The sequence below is a fragment of the Megalopta genalis genome, chromosome 7 (genome assembly GCF_051020955.1).
Source record: "Megalopta genalis isolate 19385.01 chromosome 7, iyMegGena1_principal, whole genome shotgun sequence".
Taxonomy (NCBI): domain Eukaryota; kingdom Metazoa; phylum Arthropoda; class Insecta; order Hymenoptera; family Halictidae; genus Megalopta; species Megalopta genalis.
Window position 1 is genome coordinate 9898028 of NC_135019.1, and position 23433 is coordinate 9921460.

The window sequence follows — 23433 nt, forward strand, 5'->3', positions numbered from 1 at the left end:
GCGCGTCTCGATTAACACAAGCATAGCTTCGCGTCCGGTTTCTCTTTCGAGCGACCTTTCTCGCGGGTCCTGAAAGGTTAATTTCTCAACGAATCGAGATGAAAATGCCGTAGGAAATATTGTGGCGGCAATCTCAGTGAAACGCTGGCGGTTAATGGGTTAATTAACCTCGAGGAGAAGGTCGAGGTAAAAATCGCGGGCGAGATCGAGCCGTGATTAGGACGTTGAAAGGACGTGAGCGACTGCTCGTCGCAAAAACGTTATCGGCAGTTTGGTGCACGGCGCACCTGAAAGTAACGTGTAAATACGCTTGTAATCTGTGTCTCCACGCCTACACGCGACAAAATCTCTGAGAGGGTGAGTAATGATCCTTCAGAAGGCGCGGATTACAGAATCGTGGCATATGGAAGGACGCCGTGTGGAGGGTAAGTTCTTGCGGATGCCCATGTTGGAAGGCGTGTCTAGGAGACTCGAAGGCGCCAGAAGACACACTGCCATTGTAGCTTCCAACTTCTGACGATGCCGGTCCTCCTTTCTCCTTCCCTTTCACTTCCTCTTCTTCGTACCTCCTGCCGCCAGCACAGCCTCTCTTTTCTCCCTCTCTCTCTCTCTCTCTCTCTCCTCTCCTCTCTCCTATCATCTCCGCATTGCTGTCCTCTTCCCTCGGCACTCGCGCTTTTGCAACCCCCCTGCTGCACGACTAACGCCTGCCAGTATCACGCTAGCCCTTGAATCCTCGAGTACGAGCGAAAATTCTCTCTTCTACCTTTTTCCTTTCGTCGATTCCGAAGCCAATCGACCGTGCTCCCTCGACTACTTACTCACCCTCGGCTCCATATTTTGCATTCGCTCATGAACCCTGCAATTGTTCCCTCCGATTCATCCCATTCCCGCGACGTATCAATCATCCTCAATTAACGCAAGACCTTCATTACAATACCCATTATGAACCCGACGAATTATAATCCGCCGATACGAGAATTTCTCCCGATCGAACCATTGTTCTTCGTCGCTGGAATTGCCTGCTGTCGAGGCGCCTGTTCGCGGATCTCTTATTTCGATATTATCGGAATTACGGGGACGCAGCGATGCGACTCTGTTGCACAGCGATCGGAAAGGATCGTGCGGCGAAAATCCAATTTTTGAATTTCTGTGTCCTATGCAGAGTGTTCGGAAAGGTTAGGACCAAACTCGATGTCGAATAGATGAGAAACGTTCGTATAAATGTGTGCCCGAAAATGCTTCGTCGAAGAGATCTAAGCGTTGATTTATAAGAATACGGATGGAATGCATTTACTATTGTTTCCAATACGAAAGGAATATTCGAAACAGCTTGTTGTTAACTGTGTTTCAATTATTTAGAAACAATCTGAAGTTTGTGACAGCTGTAACTTTGAGAGGGATAAAAAAAAGGAAATAGAAGAACGTCAAAACATGTCAAACTTGGGGACTTTTTTCGCATGAAAGTTGAAATTGTTGGGAAGGAAATGAATGGTTTTATCTCAAGTGCTACTTCTGGCTACTTTTAACTTCCTGTGATTTTTAAGAAATGAGCGTCCCGAAGTTTTAACTGCCGCGTGCCGCCTTCAACGCTCGTCACCGAACAATTGTATCCAGTTTCGGAACAAACTACGTTCTTTCGGACTGTTTCGACGATTTGGCAGAAAAATGTTTCGAACAAAAGTTAATCAGTATTCAGCTTTCTATAAATTACGATATAAAAAATTGCAAAAACCAATTTTTCGTTTTAAGATATTCACCTCGATTTTTTAAACGTTGATACATATTTTTGACTTGATAATATTTTAACTGGTGTCGAGACGAATTCAACGATTTACTATAATATATATATATATATATATATATATATATATATATATATAAACTTAAATTTTTGAAGAAAGTTAAAATAATTCAAGCCACTGAAAGCGAATTTGACCTGCAGCTAATTATCAATGACGAACAAAAATAAAATTTGGGAAGAGGAGATACGATTATTCGAACCTAGCATCTCGATTTTATCGTTGTTAACAATCGACAATTGAGGAGAATTTATTGTATCTTGTTTGAAGTCTTCGACATAAATCTGATTGAATAGTAGGACATGCGGTTAACAGCGACTAATTTTTGTCCCGATTGTCTCTGAAACTCCATTTCGGTTAAAATAATCACTATTAAGTTCATCCTCGATAGAAACTATTTAAATAAGAAAATATTACAGTATAGTATTTGCAGCAACACCTAGAGAAGAGTGACCTAATTGGGACCAGCAACTGCATCGATCTACCATGTATACGTGGACGACCATATACAAATGACCCGACACGTATATAAATAAACCAACACAAAGTCACGAAAAGTCTGTGCAAATGCAGTCAACTGCAAACAATTACAACACGAACAATTTTAATATCAGAGATATCCATTGCAGTGCACAGTAAACGAGAAGATTAGAACGAATGAAAGCACATAGGTTTTCCATAGAAAGAGAAACTGATCGTGGCCGGTTACGATAGCATTCCTTTAATTTCGTCGCACCCAGCAAGCCCCGAGCAAATTTGTTTCATTTAATAACTAACGAGGAGATTCTATTTTAATAGCAGCCTCAAAATTCCGTTCACGCAATCGGGGCTGACCCGGATCGCCTGCGCGCACATTAAAATCCATTAAATTTGCATTATAATTTTTTTCCGTATTCATTAGAGTTTCCAAGATGTAATAGAAAAACGCGTATTATCTTTCGGGGATTGTTATCATCCTGAGGGACTGCAAATTGCTAAACAAAAATTGTACCTCATGCTTCTGTTGATATCCTCTGAAAATTAGGTAGCCTTAAAACATTCGGGTTATACTTATTTCGGTGAACTACAAATATTATTCCAGTGAAATTGTAATGTGGTTAGCTCTAGCGTAGATACTATTTTGTTGTCGGAAACGATGAAACCCCTGAATCTGTTCAATAAGCAAAATTGGCTGCGTACACAACAATTTGTTTCCTGTGCTTTCGCAGTGAAATAAAATTATTACCAAGGTAAAAACGATTCAATATGAATTTCAATTTCAATTTCAATTTCAATTTTCAGGGTTGTGTTAAAGTTATGTCAGGATTACATCAAAGTTATGTGTCAGGATTATTTCAAAGTTATATCAGGATTATGTCAAAGTTATGTCAGGATTACGTCAAAGTTATGTCAGGGTTATTTCAAAGTTATGTCAGGATTATGTCAAAGTTATGTCAGGGTTATGTCAGAGAGTTATGCGAAAATTATGTCAGGATTATTTCAAAGTTATATCAGGATTATGTCAAAGTTATGTCAGGGCTATGTCAGAGTTATGCGAAAATTATGCCAGGGTTATGTCAAGGCTATGTCTGATTTATAAATTTGCAACAAAATGACACACGCGCTGTTCAATTATATGAAATAAAAGTTAAATAAATGCTTATTATATGTATCATACTTAGTAAATTATGTTTACGGCTTGAAATTAATGATAGACCAAGTATAACATGCCCGAGCCTGGCACGTAGATGTGAATCGACCCTAATACCACTATCTTCGCAAATGTTCAGCCACACTTTTAGTAATTTCGCACTGACGAGGGATGGGCTTTGAGGATTAGGTCAGCGTGTGCGTGAGCGATGGAAAAACATACAATAGTGGAGCAGAATGTTGATTGCTACTGTGACATCGATACGTCCCGAGTAAAGCAAGGCCGAAGACAAGGACCGCGGATCTTGGTGATAGTAAACAAAGACGTTTGAGAACAGGATGCAGGGCTACTTTGAAAGCGGAGGCAACCGATGCTCCCTTCGAGGGCGCAACGGCGGATACAGCGCCGATGTATTTAGGAACGTGACACAAGGCGCGCCGCTCGCTTCTGTCTGCCTGCATGGCCACAAAGTTACATCTCGTAAATTGCGTTTGTCAACAACGGCTAATTGCCTCTGGGAATGTTACTCAACTATGAAGAGCCTCATAATTAGGCCGATGGAACGCTGGGAATCCAATTATTTGCCGCACGTAAACACAAAGAATATGGATCCGTCATTGGCCCACAAATTCTTCGATGTCGAATCAACACGTCCATTTAGACATAGGGTAAGTGGATCGATCACTATGCTCCCAACCAGCTGGTTACCGCGCTCTTACAACGATTTTACTTACGTTTAAGAACAAGATCGTGAAATTAAAGATATCGAATTTTTTAAATAAAGTTTCATCCGCTATTTTCGCAGACGAATCGAAACTTCAACTTCTTAAAGCCTATAAGATGCGGAAACTAATTTTTTAAATTTCTGGTGCGATGTTCTTTTTTTTCTCGATCGCGTCGAAACGTTTAAAAAACATATTGCAAGTAAAGATGAAAAAATACAAGAATGATCATTTCCGAATCAGAAAGTAAACTATTGTATTCATAAAACTCGTCTAAATTAGATCAGAAAGATAATAACATAATCGACTTCTTCTGACATAATCAGTGTGTCTTGAATAGGATCTACTTCGCGCATGTTAATCCCTCATTTTTAACATATTTGACAATTCTTGGATGGTTTCTATAAATTTATAATAGTAAACAGTAAGGATTTGACAACGCCAATTTTAATTATAAATCAACAAATCGTCTAGGAATGATTCTTTAACTCCTTGCACTATGCTTCTTTCACAGTTCATAAATACGACACCGAAAATTTTAATTTATCGTGTAGGATAAATATTTACAGAAAAATAGAATTTTATTGCGATTTGAAAGAAATTTCCATTAAAAGTATATTACAGTGCAAGAAAGTGAAATGGAGTAGTTAAAGAAATAGTTATTTAAATAGTTATCTGCAACAAGTTACAGAATTTGTCCGCAATGATTTCTCTGATAGAACGAGATCCTTTTTATTTCTTGTACGTCTCAATTTATTTTCATTCCTGAATTTTTGACTTCTGACAATTAATTTAAAAATGCTCCGTTAAGGTCTCCAAAAAATTAACGCGCCTAGAAATAATACCTTAACAAGTATGTATAAATAGTTCTGTCACTCGATCGTTAAAAAATAATTGTCGAGCTCCGTTTTGCTACGAAATAATAACAATCTTCAACAAAGCATAAGTAATTTCCGCAGAGGTTACAAACACCTGTTCAACGAGTTTCTTGTCACCGTTAGCGTAAAGAAGTCATCATTATCTGCAACAAATTACAGAATTTGTCCGTAACGATTTCTCTGATAGAACGAGATTATTTTTATTTCTGAATTCTTGATTTCTAGCAATTAATTAAATAATGTTCCATTATAAGATCTCCAAAAAATTAACGCGCCTAGAATTAATATATAATATACAATATAATAATATTATATTATATTAATATTAATATAATATATATTATATATAATATATAATATTAATATATAATATATCATATATAATATAACCTTAACGAGTATGTGTAAATAGTTCTGTCACACGATCGTTAAAAAATAATTGTCGAGCTCCGTTTTGCTACGAAATAATAACAATCTTGAACAAAGCATAAGTAATTTCCGCAGTGGTTACAAACACCTGTTCAACGAGTTTCTTGTCACCGTTAGCGTAAAGAAGGCATCACCGGTGAGAAAGGTTGTCGAGCGGCACGAGCCGATGATAAAGTGCCAGAAAATATTGACTTTGGTAGAAAACAGTCACGCTCTTCTCGCTTTACCTCACAATTATATTTCGATCGAATAGAACCGACTGTCCAACGCGATTGAGAAGCAAAACCGCCAGCCCATTGAGCCGCTCCGCTGCATTGGCTCTCGTCTTTCGCGTTTCGTGTTACTTCCGCTTCAACGTTTGATATTAAAAGCGAGCGCACGCATACTTACAGTCGCAGTACAATGTTCTCCGAATATTATTTCATCTTCAACCAGGGAATGCTAATAGCATAAGGATGAAACAATGCGAAAGAAACGAAGATATTACCCCTTGCCTGAAAATTGTTTGACGATTATGCTCGCAACAGTTGTTCCGTTCTTCAAGAACTTCTCGACACAGGAAAGAATTATGTTCGCTGCAGATATTATTCGCTTGAGTATTTTTAAGCCTGCAGGTTGGTCAAATTAAATTCGGGATCTTTGTCATGAGCCGAACACTTGAAGCATTTACTCGTAAAATTGTCGATTAAATTTTATTAAATCGTTATTTAAATCTCTTAAATTGCAAAAAATTAAAATTTGTTAAATTAGTACTCTTGAATAACTCGCTCATTACGTAATTGCCGAAGGGAATCGTGAATAATATGAGCAGAATTTCCTAACGATTACTGTCTTTAACAAGATTACTATGGCCGTTCGAATTACGATAATGTGTTCATTAGCGAGGTAACTTCACTACCACTCCCGCTGTTTGATAATTCCTGAGCGAATCGATTTTCAATATGCTGAATTACTTTTTTACATATTGTGCACGGCGGTATAAACGTTTCGCAATTGTTGTCAAAAACTGATCCATTAATTTGTTGACTAACGTAAACGAAGGCGAATATAATTTCTCCACAATTCTCAATAAAATAGGTTGAAACATATATTTAAAATTACTACTCATACGTTTATTACGATAAACTATACTTCTGAGTGAAATCCGACGTTTAAGTAGTAGAACCGTACGATTGATAAAACATACACCATTTTTTCTAGCATTGCAACGAGTGATCCGATCAAACTAAAATATGTATAATCCTTATATTCTGTCTATAATAAAACAGTCAATTTTTCCTTTTGGCTTTTCCATTCGCATTTTTTTCATGCAATTCATGCATTTTCGAAACTCTCGTTGTAGGCTCAGATGCAGAAGCTACAAACCATGAGTTTTTCACTTCTTTGTCATTCGTGGTAATACTAAAATAAAATTAAAAAAAAGGATTTCAAACATTGTCTAGAAGACCACTTCTATCATCTAAAAAATATTCAAGTCGTTTAGTCGAGTTTTGAAAGAGTTATTACGTTTTAAAAGGTGACCGAATACATTTGCCCGTGGTTCTAATCACGTCGATCGCGAAAGAAATCGTAAGACAAATAATAGACATATTAATTCCGCGTACACGGAATTAATAATTATATGGACCTAGATAATAATTATAACGACCCAGGACAACCGATGGCCACGTTAATCGGACAGCTGTTTCCGAAGAGTGTACTCGTCGCGACAGAAAGTTTTGCCATTTCTCCGCGACGGGTGTACTCCTCGAAAACAGCTAGCCGATCGAGAAGGATGTATCCTTTGATATTCTTTATTAAATTGTATATTAACACGTTGAATGCCACGGGGGTCACCGGTGACCGGCACTTAACTTGGCGGTGACGCCATGGGTGCCACCAATGACCGGCGCGCCCAAATTGATAGGAATATATATAATTTCAAACAAATGTCAATATCTAAAATTTTGTATTATTACCATCGTCGATTCGAACTGTGATCCCCGTCGCAACTAACATATCAAACATGGTTATACACTGTAATCTATTGCAGATAATATTTCAACATTATATGTATCACATCAAAGAAAATTCATCGTGACGCCACGGGCAACTTCTGTAAAACCGGCGTGGCATTCAACGTGTGTTAACGACGTTTTCAACATTTGCCGACGGCGAAATTCGTGCAGCATCAGTCTCGCTCCAATCTAGACCCAGAATAATCGAAGATATTTCGTTCATCGTCGCCGCGCACGTGCGACGAACAGAAGGCTCGCTCGTCAACGGCAGGTCATCCTGCGACTTTTTATAGACGCGGCGAAGCAGTAATTCTGATTGAGAAAAGGGACTTCGTCCCAAGTACATACGCGATCTAGCGGTTAAGTTGAGTGGGTGACATAACGAGGTTAGCAAGGAATGCAAGGACAAGCTTTCAACGGAATACTGCCTATACCCGGGGACCCACCTCGTCCTTCTCCACCATCCTGCAGCTACTTGAACACGTCAGTGCCTCTATCCCACTTGACTCGCAGCCCTTCTAACCCTCTGTTTCCACCAGCGCTTCTGGCCGTTTTAGCTTCAGTACCCCCTACAACGTCGTTCAAACCTGCCTTTGTGGTGGGATGGCCCCCGACCTACGACACCGTCCAACCGAGTTACAACTACCCTATTCTCTTAGAGCAACCGTCTGACGTACACGCGTCTGCGTATGCACGTAATACGCGCGCATCGCAGCCCCCATTATGAATTATTGCCCGGAGAAGTTCGCCTCTACTCGCGGTCCCTAGATGAGAGCTAACAGCCACGTGTCAATGTTGTCTTATCAGGCCTTATCGGGTATGCTCGTCCTACGAGTGCCACTTCCGCGGACGCACCTACAGCTGGAGACAATTATGTCACTCGACAGTTTCGGAAGTTCTTTATCGTCGAACGAACCTCGAATCGTGACGAATAGACCGCGGATTTCTATGCGAAATAAACGTGCGAATTGTTGGAAATAAGAACTTTCTAATTTATTTCCCGTGTGAATAATTTGTACAGGTTGAAAATAATGTGACAGTACTTTTTCTAAGATTATCCTAATGTATGTAATCGAAATGTTCTAATCGTTGTAATTGTAAAGAAAATGGTACGGCAAAGGGTTAAATGTCCCATACTGTATAGTCACCCTTTGTCATCCCAGATTTGCATATTTTCTTGGTCAAACTTCAGAAAGTATGTTCTATTTCACGTTCGATTATAAAAATTAGCAATTTACACATTACAATAAATTTTCCTTAATTGACGCTCAGATTGTGTACAAAAATGGGACAATTTGGGAAGAAAAGATACGATTATTCGAGCCTTCCGACTCGTTTTTATAGTTACCAATTGTCAACATTTATAAAAACTTCCATTTTTATGTACAATCCGAGCGTCAATTAGAGAGAATTTACTGTACCTCCGATATATCCTTCAGAATAGCCTATCAGAAATTTTTGTGTCACAATTATAGAAACGAGAGAAGTGTCGATAAAAGTCAACGGTAAAATAAAAGTCGGCCATTTTGTCTGTTCGGTTTACCGTGAAGAAGCGTGAACCGCCGTAACTCGCTAACAGTTTCGCATTTACAGGACACTTTCCGATCGCAGTGCTCGTGTATTATAATGTTCGAAACGAAATAATAATAATAACTAAAAGCGAAGTACGAGGGAAACAGCTATTAAATTTCGTCGAGCGTCACAGGACTTCGGGTTTCGAGCAGCGCCGAGAATCATTAAAGGTGGTGTGGGGTGCGAGGCCTCGGCTTTTGTGAGGAGAAAGTTCGTTTCAGAAATATGCTTGAATGGCTGTCAGTGGTATTTCGCAAACGAGAAGTCATTTAAACGCTTATGAGCACTTGATGCTGATAGGAAAGTCAAATGCACTGTTTCCCCTTTCATCCCCCATCCGCCACCCTCGTACTCCTTCGCCATTCTGCTCCGCCGACTGTCGTTCCTTTCTCGGCGCGGAACGCTCCAACAAATCGCTGCACGCGCTTTTGATGGCGTCAAACTTCGTCCTCTTACTCTCTCTCTCTCTCCCTCTCTCCCACCCCTATTCTCACTTTTCAGCTTTTTAGCATTTTTATATATCGCGGACATTAACTTAAAAATTGGTTTCCCCCGGATCTATAATTCGTTTTCCCTCCGGAACTTTCTTTTCCAGTTTCAAACAGTGGACTTTGTCAATTCTGCGGCTATAAAGGGAAACGCCGCGGGTCACAATTTCAAAGGATTTACGTTAATGCGTTAACCGAACTGTAGCGCATAGAATTGACGTATTTATAGGGAAAAAGAACATCGCGAACATGAATTCTATAGTCTGAACAAAATTATGCAATTTGAAACATCTGCCAATTCGAAGCGTTAGCGATCAGAGCATCGACCTGCGTAAATTCTCTTAGTTTATATAAATATGTTGCATAAATGCATGAAATTCAAAATCTACTATTGTTCGAATCTTTCATTTAGTCTTTCGCGTTTCACTTATTCATTCTCGCAACAAATGCAGAAAAGCTGCGGTTCCTGCATTTACTCGGCTAAATAAATCGTATGCAACAATATGTAGAAAGCAGAATTATGCGCCTACATCGAAACGATTAAACTTTACACGCGGCTAACAATAAATCCAAACCTTCCGCGCAGTTTCGAATCTATTACACTTCGACGCGCGAGCGTAAATAGTGCAGTCTCCAACTTCTATCAGCACCATTAAATACAGCCTTGCTATTTCAAAGTAGAATCGATCGCAGGTTATCGTCGCAGATCGCAGTGCTCTTACTGAAAAATTATGCGGGATCCGTTCGAGTAGAACAACAAAAGCCGCAGGATATTTCGCATCGCGTAATCGGTCTTGATTTCGCGGTCTCGTCGCAAGAGGTTCGCAATTTCGCGAATTTTCGACAGTTTCGTTTTCCGGGTGGCGTGTTACTCCCCCCCACCCCCACCCCGGAGGGGGGAGGGCGTCCTTTTCGCCGAATAAGCGGCGAAAAACAAACGGTGGCTCGCCCTTCGAAAATGTTTACGCGGATAGCTGATCACAAACACATAAAATAATATGACGCATCCGAGGACGCCGCAAATGCGACGGGACGCGACGCGACCCGACAGGACGCAGCACGGCCACGCTCCGACGCTCGGAACCGCGGGTTTTGTTTATTTCATTTTGTTTGGCCAACAACAAGGTACCTCCAATTTCCGGGACCAATATCATCGTTAATATTGATTCCCCGCCGACCGGGCCGGAGTTAAAATGAAACGGCGGCGGGCGCGCGAGATTCCTCGGGCATACACGCGCAAGAACGATCCCGCGGTGGAACGCGCGTGCACACGAACAAACAGGCATTAATCTTTATACGTAAATCTACGCGTGACGCGCGACGAGTCCCCGGGAACAGAATCATTATTATGTGCGGCCGTTAGGGCAATACACGCGGCTGCCGAATAAGATTTATCGCGCAGATTATGACACGCGTTCGATACGAATTGTCGAATCCCCCAATGTTTGTTCTTTGAACGTGCGTTACGTCGGTGCCGAGCCTCCCAACCCCCCCTCCCCCCTCCCGCCCCCTGCCCTAGGAAAGATTACATTATCGCCGGACACGTGATTAATTACGGCCGGCTACCCGCGCCACCGTTCGCTGCGACGATTTAATCGTTAAAAGGCTGTTTCAGATGCGAGCTCGTTGTTGCGCGATAGAAATGCGTACCGCGCATAATACCGGGACGTGACCACGTGCGGACTGTCCCACGAAACGCGATAGCAGCCTCGGTTGTGCAAGAGATCCGGCCGATTGCGAGAAGAATTCGTAAGGCGGTCAGCCTGCCGCGTAATCTTCGATCCACGAATCGTCACCCATTATTTCCGCGCAGCGGTGCTCGCCGATATAGCTCTGAAATAATACGAAACTGGATTTTTGGGGAGTTCCCTTTCGGGAATAGTCGCTAAATAGATTCTCGATCGATGTCCATCTATTTACCGCTTCCATTTGCGACCGATTGCGTTCCATTCGTAGTCCCGTATTTTAAAACGAATGCGTCGAATCGCAACGCAACGGCAGAAACGATAATTTCACGCAGAAACGTGCGACGATTAAGCAAGTTCGTATCTGTAGCAGCGTTAACACTTCGTCTAGTTAATAGTAGCTGGCCGATATTTAGCAACCGAAGTTGATAATAAGCTGTTTAAATAGTTATTTAAGTGAAGCAGGTAGTTGTAACAGTTACTTCATAATTGTCGAACGAAAGAGTCAAGGATTTCTTAAAACATTATTCGAAAACCGCGATAATCTCGTTCATAAATCAGCAAATTATTTACAGCAACACAATGTAACAAGTTCATCTGACATTATTATTTATTATTATTTAAACGAAAATGATCGAGCTTCTCTTAGACACAGTTCGGTCATTCGAAAGGCTATCAATATTAAATTTAATATTATCTTTAATATTATCTCCTGTAAATAAATTGTAAACAACAAATTGATCGACGATCGATTCCGATACATGATAAATTTGAATAATTCTCCGATTTCCTACTTGCTTTCCATGGGAGAATCCAACGCGTCGCGTTAAAAAACAAAAAGACCAGATACAGTATCCAATAATTTCTTACAATAAATCGCTGCATCGTTTCGCGATGAAAAATAAAGAGAATGAAACCCGTACAAACGGTTTAAAATATTTCACATTGCGGGGCACGCCGGCAAATGAGACTTTTATTAACGTTTCGCTCGAGCAGACCGCGTTTTCAAGTCGATGGAAAATAGGTGTCGATATACGGCTTCAGGCGTGAAAGAATTATAATTAAATGAAGGGAATTGTATAGTCAGATATGGATTCGCTGGGAACGGCGTAATCCATCTATTCGAACCGGCATTCAACGAACGATAAACAAAGGGGGGGGTTATCAAAAGCTGGAAGCTCGGTGAAAGAATTTCGTTCATGGCGTTCCCAAGCTTCGGCCCGTGATCCGTTACAGACGCTTATTTCTTTTTACCAGCGAAAATAATGCGCGTGACTGTATGAATATATTGCGCCCCATATCTGCCGGGCCCTTTATTGTCCGGGGACGGCAAGGGTCGCAACAGACGAGTAAACGTTTCTTTGTTTCCTTTGATTGATTGTTATCGGATGCACGCGAATAACAAAACTCCTCCCCGGGGATCAATAATTTTTCTACGCTCTGCCGGCGGTGCACACAAGATATTTTATGATTAGCGCTTTTATTTTTTTTTCTCCCCCTCCCCCGCGATGCCACGGCGACTCTCGCGCGAATATTCATGGCCGGTGCTGATGATCGATTTGGTTTTGCGATCGCGGCCGGTGCTCCCAGATCTACGTGTCCGCGTAGATACTCTCTTTTTTTTCTGCCAATTTTCTAAATACAAGCAGCTCTCACAATTTTGCGAAACTGCTGGTACACGCGCACGTAGACCGATAATTAAAATTAAGAATTTAGTTGTACAGAGAATTTTCAGAATTTAAAACAAAGAAATTAGTTGTACAAGATTTAGAAATTTGGAGAACCGTAGTAGTTCTATTTCTAGATTTCTATGTTTCGTTAAATCAATAGCTTTATTTTAGGAATATTTTCGACCAACTAATATTTAACGAAAAAAGATAGATGTAACTTAAAATTTGTTAAACGTATTAAGAGAAAATCTTTCTGCAGTTGTTTCGCAGCAACAAGAGCATAATTATTTACAGTTTTGTTCAAATAAATGTTAAAATAATGTGTTAAAATAATGTTCTGTTAAAATAAATAAATATCGTTGATTTTTAGACATTTCGGAATGTTAGAAATAATTTTATGAGAAACGAATGTCTAAAGTGGAAATGGAATTGTGTAATATTCAAAAATTAGCTCTGTTTTCTCACAGAGTCGAGTTTTCGGTGTCCTAGGCCGGATTTAGAGCTGTGCGACACCGCGCGCTTAACTACTGCGAAGGTCGCGCGAAATGGCCAAGTGCCGTCGACATTAGGCGAACACGCGACGAAAACGCCACTCGAGACCCTCGGAAAAGGTCGATTTTTACGAGCAACCGCACACCGGAGACCCACGAATGTTCGGCACGGCGTGATTTTGCATTAAGGAGTCCCTCCACTTTGACTATCAAAAAACGATGAAGTGCTCGCGATTTTTTTTAGAAGCGTAACTAACAATCCTATCAAATTCAGACGTTCCGGCCTCGTTAGCCGGTCTTTGAGGAACGCGCAGTAATTTTTCGCGGGTAAATAATTTTTCCATTTAAATTTATAGCCGCCGAGAGTCCTTTCATAATTTTCCATTCGTAATAAATCTTTTCCGATATACTATAGTAAAATGCGGTACAACTTCAAAACAGAAAAATTATTTACATGTAAAAAGATTCCGTTGTTCGGAGATTAATGAATAAAATCGAGAAGTTTAAAACTGCTACAAATCATTTATGCACAGAGTTGGCTATTATTTGAACTGAATTAAAATATAAAGGAAAACAGTTATATTAGATATATTATATAATATATCTAATATCTAATATATAATATGATGCGGTATAACTTGAAAACAGAAAAATTATTTATATGTAAAAAGACTACAAATCATTTATGCACAGAGTTGGCTATTATTTGAACTGAATTAAAATATAAAGGAAAACAGTTATATTAGATATATAATATAATATAAATATATACTATATATATATATATATATATAATAGAAAGAATAACAGTTCTGCTAATTTGTAATAATCGTCTCATCGTTCCTCCTCAATTACGCTCAACCCCTTGCCATACTTTAACGAGTTTGACACGTGATAGAGATTAACAGCATAACAAAAATCAATTTCTGTCGCTGCTATTCAATTAACATTTTACCTACCAATAATAATCTGTTATAATCTGTTAATTTTGTTCTCTTCGGTCCGAATGAAAATTCTGATTTCTTGTCTCATCGGTGTATAAACATTTCAGAGAATGTAGACGCACGATAAATATAAATTGTCTTTTTTCCTCTTAGAAATGATTACAATCGAAAAACTTTTAATCCTTCTAACTACGAAGAAAATAGAAGGAGTTAACCGAGGTAGGTTAACCTCGAATGCACAGAAGTTTGGGGATCTACTCGAACTGCTGTCTCGAAAAGAGGGAAGCTCGTTCTTCGTCGAACAAGCGATGAAACGTATTTTTGTTGGTGCCCCGATAGCAGCGGAACAATTCGAGGACAGTATTTTACGCACTATTACATTGGGGCGCAAGTTTTCAACGCAACCGTGGCCTACGTAGCAGCTGGAATATTCCCACCGCCAAAGACTATATTACCCGACGATGTATAAAGTTTTACGATTCACTTCAGTATGCAGCCTCTCTGTTCTTCTCTACCGCTGCCCCATTTGCCACAACTACCCCGGCGCACCAGACGTCTAATAGACTTCGTACACAATTCTGCTGGCTGACTTCATTGGTAGCAAACATATTACTTTACTTAGTTACTAATACCAGACCCGCGCTAACTGTCACATACAGTGGCAGCGATACGCTTAAGACCACTTGAAAGATGGTGTAATTTTTTCGAAAATGGGCTCAATCAGGGGTGTCAAACTCAAAAGCTAACTTGGGCCAAATAAACAATGCTTAACTTTAGGTGGGCCGCAAAAGAAATCAATGTTGATAGAAACAAATATTTTTATTTTGACTAGTGCATTGTAATAAACACATATATAAAGTTAAATTATTGTTTACGTCCTGATACCTGACATCCCTTCTCTGATACTATCTTTCCTATTTCGGGAGAAATTTTATTGGCCGAGACTATTTCTATTATATTTTTATTGCTTTGCGTCGGATATATTGACTGGGCCGCAAAAATGTTCATCTCGGGCCGCGAGCTTGACACCCCTTGGCTAAATGATTAGAATTTCTTTTTAGATGATAAAAGGACCAGTCTGATAGACGAAATACATACACATGCTGTGCGAATGTATGTAGTGATTCGAATTACGCGTCATTGAGCAAGTGTGCATACGAGGGAGTTCCCCAAGAATTTTTTCCCCGAGCATATCTGCGCACGGTAATTCACCGAACATGTTTATAAACACAGTGAGAGAAAGTATCGTAATTTGTGCAACGTTATCTAAATGATATTCGAATACTTTATATAATTAAATATTAAGTTAATATGCGCTAATACGAATCGTATTATATCATTATTACGACTATCTCTCTCATAGCCATATTTAAGTCAATATTAAAATACGATCATTTATTTGAATAATTAGGAAATGATACGTAATTTCATCTACAATTTTTCATTCTCATCTTTCAAATATTAAATTCCATTATTGGCAAATTGAATTTTCCGATCACTGAAAAATGCAACATATAAAAATTTAGAAATTCGAAATTGGGACTCATTAATGATTTCGTAACTATTTTTAGGCAACTGCGATTAAAATGTGTGCGGATATTTTAGAGCTGCACTGTACAAGATTAATTGCACGTAATTGATTTAAATATACAGATTTTAAATATACTTCAGGCTTATATACTAATATGCATTTTTGTTGAACCGTGTTAAACACACACTGCAGAAAAATTCGCCACCGTTCACCGTTCAATCGTTTGTTAACTGTTTATTCGTTTAATCATTGAATCAACGCTCGGTTTTCGTATTCCTGTTTTTTGCGAATAATTGTATTTGCTTACAATTGGCAGTAAAACTTTAAGACTATTATAAATAATTTTTATAGTAAATTAAGCTCTAAATGAACGATCTTAATTTTTTGGTATTCGTAGAGTTGAATAGATCTGATCAACGTGATTTGTTGGCATGCCACGATCATTGAGAAATTTCTTTCCGTGGCAGGTGAAACGTTAATTGAATAGCCATGACAGAAATTGACTTTTGTTGTGCTATTTAATTTAAGTTTCGCTAAATTATTCCAAGCGTCGTCGGAAAGCAATTATTCGAACCGATGGAAGTCATTTTAATTAAGGCTAGAGATAGAAGACCGTTCGAAATGACCCAATTTTAACTCGACACTCGTCGAGACCGTGTCGGTGTATTTTAATAAAAGTCGCGTCGCATTGCTCGGAAATTTTTTCTAATATAAATTCGACCGGGGCCTCTTTAAAACGGTTAAAAGGCCGAGAAAATATTTTCGTCGGGAAACGGCACGCGCGAAACGACCACACCGCATGCGCGTCATCCTATAATATGTACGTACACGCGGACGGCTCGGTATGAATAATGGAGAATAGACCTAAAGACAACCGCTTGCATACAACATCGGAAAAAGCTATAGCTGCAGGCGCCCACTATTTCGCCCGCGTTTCTCGATGCTCGCTATTGCTGTTCCTAATTGCATCTCCAGGATTCAGGAGAGCAAAAATGGTATAATGATACTCGACGTTGCTCCTCGTTTCAAGTGCATCGAGCATCCCCCGCGATTCTCTTTCATCCTCACGCACTTCTGCCAGTTCTCTCAACCTACCGCAACCATGCGTTCGGAATCACGGCGACGAAATTCGTCTCTCGGTGTCGCCCTATCCAGAGGCCTGCTATTCTTTTCCATTAATTTTCCGCGCGAGAAAATTGATTCGCCAAGAATCCGCTATTAATCCAGCCGCGACCATAAATCATGAATAAACCAGAATTTATAGATATACTGGTCGTGCTGACGTGTAAAAGCTATTTATTTATCCACACATTCGCCTCTAGAAATTGTGCAACACAAACACGTATTGTATTCGTATATATTTAACATTTCTTTTCTTATCATTAGACCGGGAGTTTTTATACTTTACATTTTACTACTTAATTTTGCGAAAACTAAAACGAGACAAAAATGTCTTTCATCGACTAAAAGATATCTTGTGATCAGAATAAAATTGAAGTATTGTTATTTTTTATCTATATACACGTCATAATACACTATACATGCGTACCATAAATATGTAAAAATCCGTAGTCTATTTATTATTCATAATATTGGTATATTTTGATATCTGTATATTTAATATCAATATATTTAAAATCAGTATATTTAAATCAGTTATCTGCAATTAATCTTGCAAAGTGCAGCCCAAAAATATCTCCACACATTTTAATTGCAGTTACCTAAATATAGTTACGAAATCATTAATGAGTCCCACTTTCGAATTTCTAGATTTTTATATGTTACACATTTTTCAGTGATCGGAAGATTCAATTTGCCAATAATGGAATTTAATATTTCAAAGATGACAATGAAAAATTCTAGATGAAATTACGTATCATTTCCTAATTATTCAAATAAATGATTGTATTTTAATATTGACTGAAATATAGCTATGAGAGAGATAGTCGTAATAATAATATAATACGATCTTTTCGTATTAGCGCATATTAACTTAATATTTAATTATATAAAGTATTCGAATATCATTTAGATAACGTAGCACAAAAATTACGATACTTTCTCTCACTGTGTTTATAAACATGTTCGGTGAATTACCGTGTGCATATCTGTGCTCAGGGAAAAAATTCTTTGGGAACTCCCTCGTATGCACACTTGCTCAATGATGCATAATTCGAATCACTACATACATATATTCGCACAGCATGTGTCACCGTGTGTATGTACCACAGATTGTATGTCATTGACTTTTGGTACAGCCGACGAGATAACAGGAACGGCGGTATTCCCCTTGTCGAAGACGCGCGTTAGCAGTATCAGCACTAAACTGTACGCAACATCTGTAAACAATCTTCTGCGTGTCTGTGTCCATTCAGATGCATGAACTCGAGTATATAAGCCTTTGCATCGACCCATCAGTTACAATTCAGTTCGTTCCTTGGAGAGCTGTGAACAGGTAATTACTACACTTCGGCTAATTACATTTTGTGCATAATAGGAGGATCTCTATGTAAAGGCAGACTGTTCTCGATTAATTGCAAGAAAATTTATTTCTCCTCTTAACTATTGTACAGTAATGTCTCCCTTACCGACGCTCAGATTGTCCACCAAAATGGATAATTTGGAAAGAGGAGATTATTCGAGCCTCGCGGCTCGTTTTTGTAATTGTGGACAATTTATAACTATAAAAATAAACCGCAAGGCTCGAATAGTCGTATCTCCTCTTCCCAAATTGTCCATTTTTGTGGTCAATCCGGGCGTCAATTAGAGAGACATTACTGTGCTCCGATTCTTTTTAATGAAATAAATGCTTTTTACTGTTCCATTAACGCATAATCCTCGTAAGAAAAGTAATTACGAATTTGCAAAGCCTGTGGAGTATTCTTTGTTGTTGGGATGTTCAAGAGTCTAATTCGCTAAGTAACGTGTACAACGTTCTTTTAAAAAAACTGCAACTGGTTGGAATGAGAAAAAGATAAAAAAAACTTGCGTTTTTTAAATTTGTGTTTTTACCGCGTTTAGAACGACAGTTTAGGAAATGACTTTTGTAGATCTCGGTAACTTTTATGTGCATTGAAAACTTTATCGAAATCGGATGTAGCGATATATGTACTAAATAAACCATCCGATTTAAAGCGTTAATAAATAAATAAATTAATTAATTACTTTAATTAAACTTTAAAGAAGTCGCAGTTTTTCACGGCTTTCGACCAAAAACTGTGAGAAATCTGCAGATTTTGACATCTTTCAACGCTCACAGCTTGACTCTGGGTTAACCGATTTCGATAAAATTTTCAGCATGCATACAAGTCACCGAGATCTATAAAACACAGTTTGTAAATGTTCGCTACAGGCTCGGATAAAAATGTTCGTTTGTCCTATCGCGGTCAAAGTGGCCGCTTTCTTATTTTGCAATTCTGCAAAATTCCGAAACCTTTTCGTGGAAAACACTTGAATAAGTTATATTATTGCAGCAAGTTTTATAATAAAAACTTTACAAATTCCAAATAAATTCGGTCTTCTCGCTTTTGTGAAGCAGTACATGCCAGTTAGTATTACTGCTTGGTTGATTTAGTGTTAAAAAAAGGTATTCTAGTCATCGTACGGTAAACTAGCTCCTCTCGAACGTTCAAAAAATTCGATTCGTCTCGTTCAATTTGACAAACTTTAATCTGTTCTAAAAGGTGTCTAAATATTAATGCTTGACTCGCTGTACCTCAATAAATATTGATTGACAAGTTAAACATTTCAACTGCGTACAACGGAGTATTTACCCTACGTCAAACTATCTGCGTATAAACGCCTCAATTAGCGAAGTTAACTTCTCTTTTGCCGGTTCTATTAATTGCTGTTCGATAATTAGTATTTGTACAGACTGTCTAAAAACGAGCGTTACAACCTTCGTGTTGAATGCAAATGTCTCGCAATCCGGAAATGGGAGGTTCCTGAGGTCATTTGAAGCAACTTTTTCTTTTCCGAAAATTTTCTCCGAGGCTTCGTTTACGAGTTATTAACGAAAAACACTGACCAATAAGAGGCGAGCTCGGCTGGCGCGCGGCGGCCCAGCCAACGAGTGCAAGGAGCCCAGTTCCGCTCATTGGCTCGGCCGTCTCGCGCCAAATGATCTCGCCTCTGATTGGTCACTGTTTTTCGTTAATAACTCGTAAACGAAGCCGCGGATTGCATTTTCGCCAAGGAAAAAGTTGCTTCAAATGACCTCCGGAATCCCCTACTTTCGAATTGCGAGACATTTTTGGGACACCCTGTATAGAGTTCAGTAAAAGAAAAGATCAGTTCGTAAAACAAAAACAATTGCAATTGGTTCGATGTCACTGACAGCAACGCGAAATTTGATTTATGTTGCAGGTAGAAAAATACAGCGAGAATGAAGCTGCTAATGTTCATCGTGACACTGCTCGTCGCAGTTAGCGCAATATTTGCGTACACGCCACCGGTTGTAATGCCTGGACCTAGTCCTCGGTTTCCTACTTTTCCCGGACACGGACCCTTCAATCCAAAATACAAATGGCCTCACATCCCGGTTCTAGCCGTAAGTATGCCAACAGCCTCGCTTTTCGAAAAAATATTCTTTCTATTCGCGAAAAATATGATGCAAGAAAAATCACTAACAAACGGTCGTTCGTGTTCAGATAGCCTGCGCCTTACGAATGACATAAAGCAAATAACTAGAATGATTTTACGAACGTTAACGAGCACCGATGAACATTTCATTCTACCTAGAAAGCAATTGTTAAACCCCTTAATTGAGAAGAAGTATTCGCGCAATGAAAACGTGTGTAATAAGCATACTTTGCAGTACGTTGAAATTCATAAAACATTTCACCTTCGTGTCCCGTTTTAATATCATCTCGATATAATTAATCTTCCTGCCTCAATGTCCGATAAAATCAAATTAGAACGATACAAGATCGTTATTACCGCATCCAGTACATTTTACTCTAACAATCGCATCGTTGTTCTTTTTGTTCAGCAACATTGAGAAACGCGGTTCCCAATTATGTAACCATTTCGAAGAGACTCGATAATGCATGCGATAATTATTTCTTCTGTTACAGTAAAATTCGACGGCCACCCAGTAACGCAACCTCTGTTAATTCAGCAAGCCTAATTAATTTAATTGGAGGATTGACAATGTGCTCTGTAAAAGAGCATGCACGCATAATTATATTATTGTAATTATTGTAAATAATATATTAAAGAATTAACATACAAACGGTGATCATGCTATTTCGTAAATCCTCCCGTCATTGTCCCGTTCGTTTTCTTCCCGGGAACGTTCGTATTATGAATTATAATATGAAACGTATTTCCGGCGGTAATATAATCGATGAACGAGCAGTAAAATATACCGTTAAGACGACATAATACCTAAATCCTCCAAATCCAATAGCACGTTCTCATTGCGCCGTTCGTTACCGCAATACATTTTTAATTTGCGTAGAATGCCCGCGTATACCCGGTCACGTAAAACAATCAATGACGGAAATACCAACGAGAGACTTCCATTTCATTATAGTACCGCGACGGAGAGAGAGAGAGAGGGGCGGGTGTGTATTCGTCTTAAATCTTCAATCAATTGCGGAATTGATCATTGACGTTCTCAAGGCTGCATAATCCGAGTTAATGGAGACCGACTTTCACTCGGGCTTTTTCGATTTTAATTGTCGTACAGCAATTTATGTAGCGTAAAAAAGAAAAACACGTACAGAAAATACTAAACATACTGAAACATTCGTTTCACCGTTTTAAACGCGGATAATCTTTTCAAAACTAGGCGAAACGACTTGAACGTTTTTAATAAATATTAGAATTTGAAATACTTTCTTTAATGTTGCTATTACTTGAAACGACGAGAAAACACATACGCAACTTACGTTCTCGACGAGCATACTCTTTACGTAGAAACGGCAATACTTTGTGTTATGTCGAGTATACTCGTCACGCGTGAAAATTTGCCGCTTAAATTGCAATTTTAATGAAAACTACGATATATTCGTAAATTATAAGATGTTTCGAATATTTGGAGGACAAGACGGAATAGAACGAACGATATGAAAGAATATAAATAATTATTATGAACAAAGTGTATGATGTACAGTATCTTTATATCTTTAAAAAGTATATGAATATTTAAGTCCGTCATACTAATATATTCTGTAATATACTACACTAGATAACTATATTGTATATTATTATACAATATATTGTTCTATATATTATTCTATAATACATACAGGGTGTCCCAAAGTTATCGTATTTCCGAGAAACGAGGGCTTCCTGAGGTTATTTCAAACAACTTCATCCTTAGCGTTATCCGTTACCTGTTACCCGCAATCCGTTATCCGTTACCCCGTTACCAGTGACCCGTCATCCGTCATCCGTTACCTCGTTACCCGTTACCTGACATCCCTTACCCCGTTACCTGTGACCAGTTAGCCGTTACCCGTTACTCCTCACCCGTTATCCGTTACCCCGTTACCCGTCATCCCTTACCCGTTACCCGTTACCCGTCATCCGTTACCTCGTTACTCCTTACTCGTTACTTGTTACTCGTTACTCCATTCCCGTTCCCGTTCGGAATCGGGTTAGTGTTTTTCGTCAATAACTCGTAAACAAAGCCGCAGATTGCATTTTCGCAAAGGGAAAAAGTTGCTTCAAATAGCCTCAGCAACCCCTCATTCCTCGGAAATACGATAATTTTGGGACACCCTGTATAATATACTATAATATACATCGTAAAACTAAAATATTCTAGGTCCGACGTAATATCAAAATTGTAATATTAGAACAGATCCTTCGATCCCGAAGATCGCGTATTTGCATTAGACGAAGGAGCACGGGCGATTCGATGATTAGCGAGAACGTTCGAGCATGAGCAATCAGTGGTCTAGGAACATCAACGATCGGGTCGGTATCTGCGACGTCGTAGCCATTTGGGAGGGTAGCTCGGGGCGGTATATTTTCTGAAGCAGTTGAGTGATAATGAAGGTGTTTACATGCAGGCAAGAAGGCATCTTGTCGGTCCGTAGGTAATTAGGACAGCGATGTCTACCTGCGCGATAGGCATTGCCGGAGAAGTAAATGTGACCGGGCGCACATGGAACGGTGCCGCCGCCGCCGCCGCCGCACACTCGTTATTTCAGTGCCCCTCGACTCGCGTAATGTACCGGTGTAATTAGCGTTATCTGATCCCCGGACAAAAAGAAGCTTCTCATTTACGGGCCGCCCTCGCCGGTTGTCGAAATGCTACTCGATTATGCGCAACAACGGAATGCTCCAACCGAGGATCTCACGCAATGAATCTGGCCCGCCGTGACGGTGTCGGATGGCTCAAGTGACTTACTGCTGCTCCGCCGACAATGGATTCAGCAATGCGACTCGCAATAACCTCCGTTTCTCATTCACATGGGAGACAAAGGAATATACGCGGTTTCGATTCACTTTCCCCGCGAAACGAAAAGTTCCTGCTTCCGGCGCGACCGCAAAAAATCCCCGCGGTCTTCCTTTTGCACTCGTTCGGCGTCGTTCGTCATTGTATAATACTTTCTCTTTGCCCAACGCTTCCTTAACCCGT

The 23433-nt window shown here is 39.4% G+C and overlaps 1 protein-coding gene across 1 annotated transcript; it reads left to right on the forward strand.

Moving 5' to 3' along the window:
• Positions 1-18202: 18202 nt before the first annotated feature.
• LOC143259803 (abaecin) lies at positions 18203-21072 on the forward strand. The gene is made up of 3 exons (XM_076523394.1): positions 18203-18294; positions 20205-20388; positions 20915-21072. The coding sequence occupies exons 2-3, from the start codon at positions 20224-20226 to the stop codon at positions 20915-20917; spliced, it is 168 nt and encodes a 55-aa protein (XP_076379509.1). The 5' UTR covers positions 18203-18294; positions 20205-20223; the 3' UTR covers positions 20918-21072.
• Positions 21073-23433: the final 2361 nt, after the last annotated feature.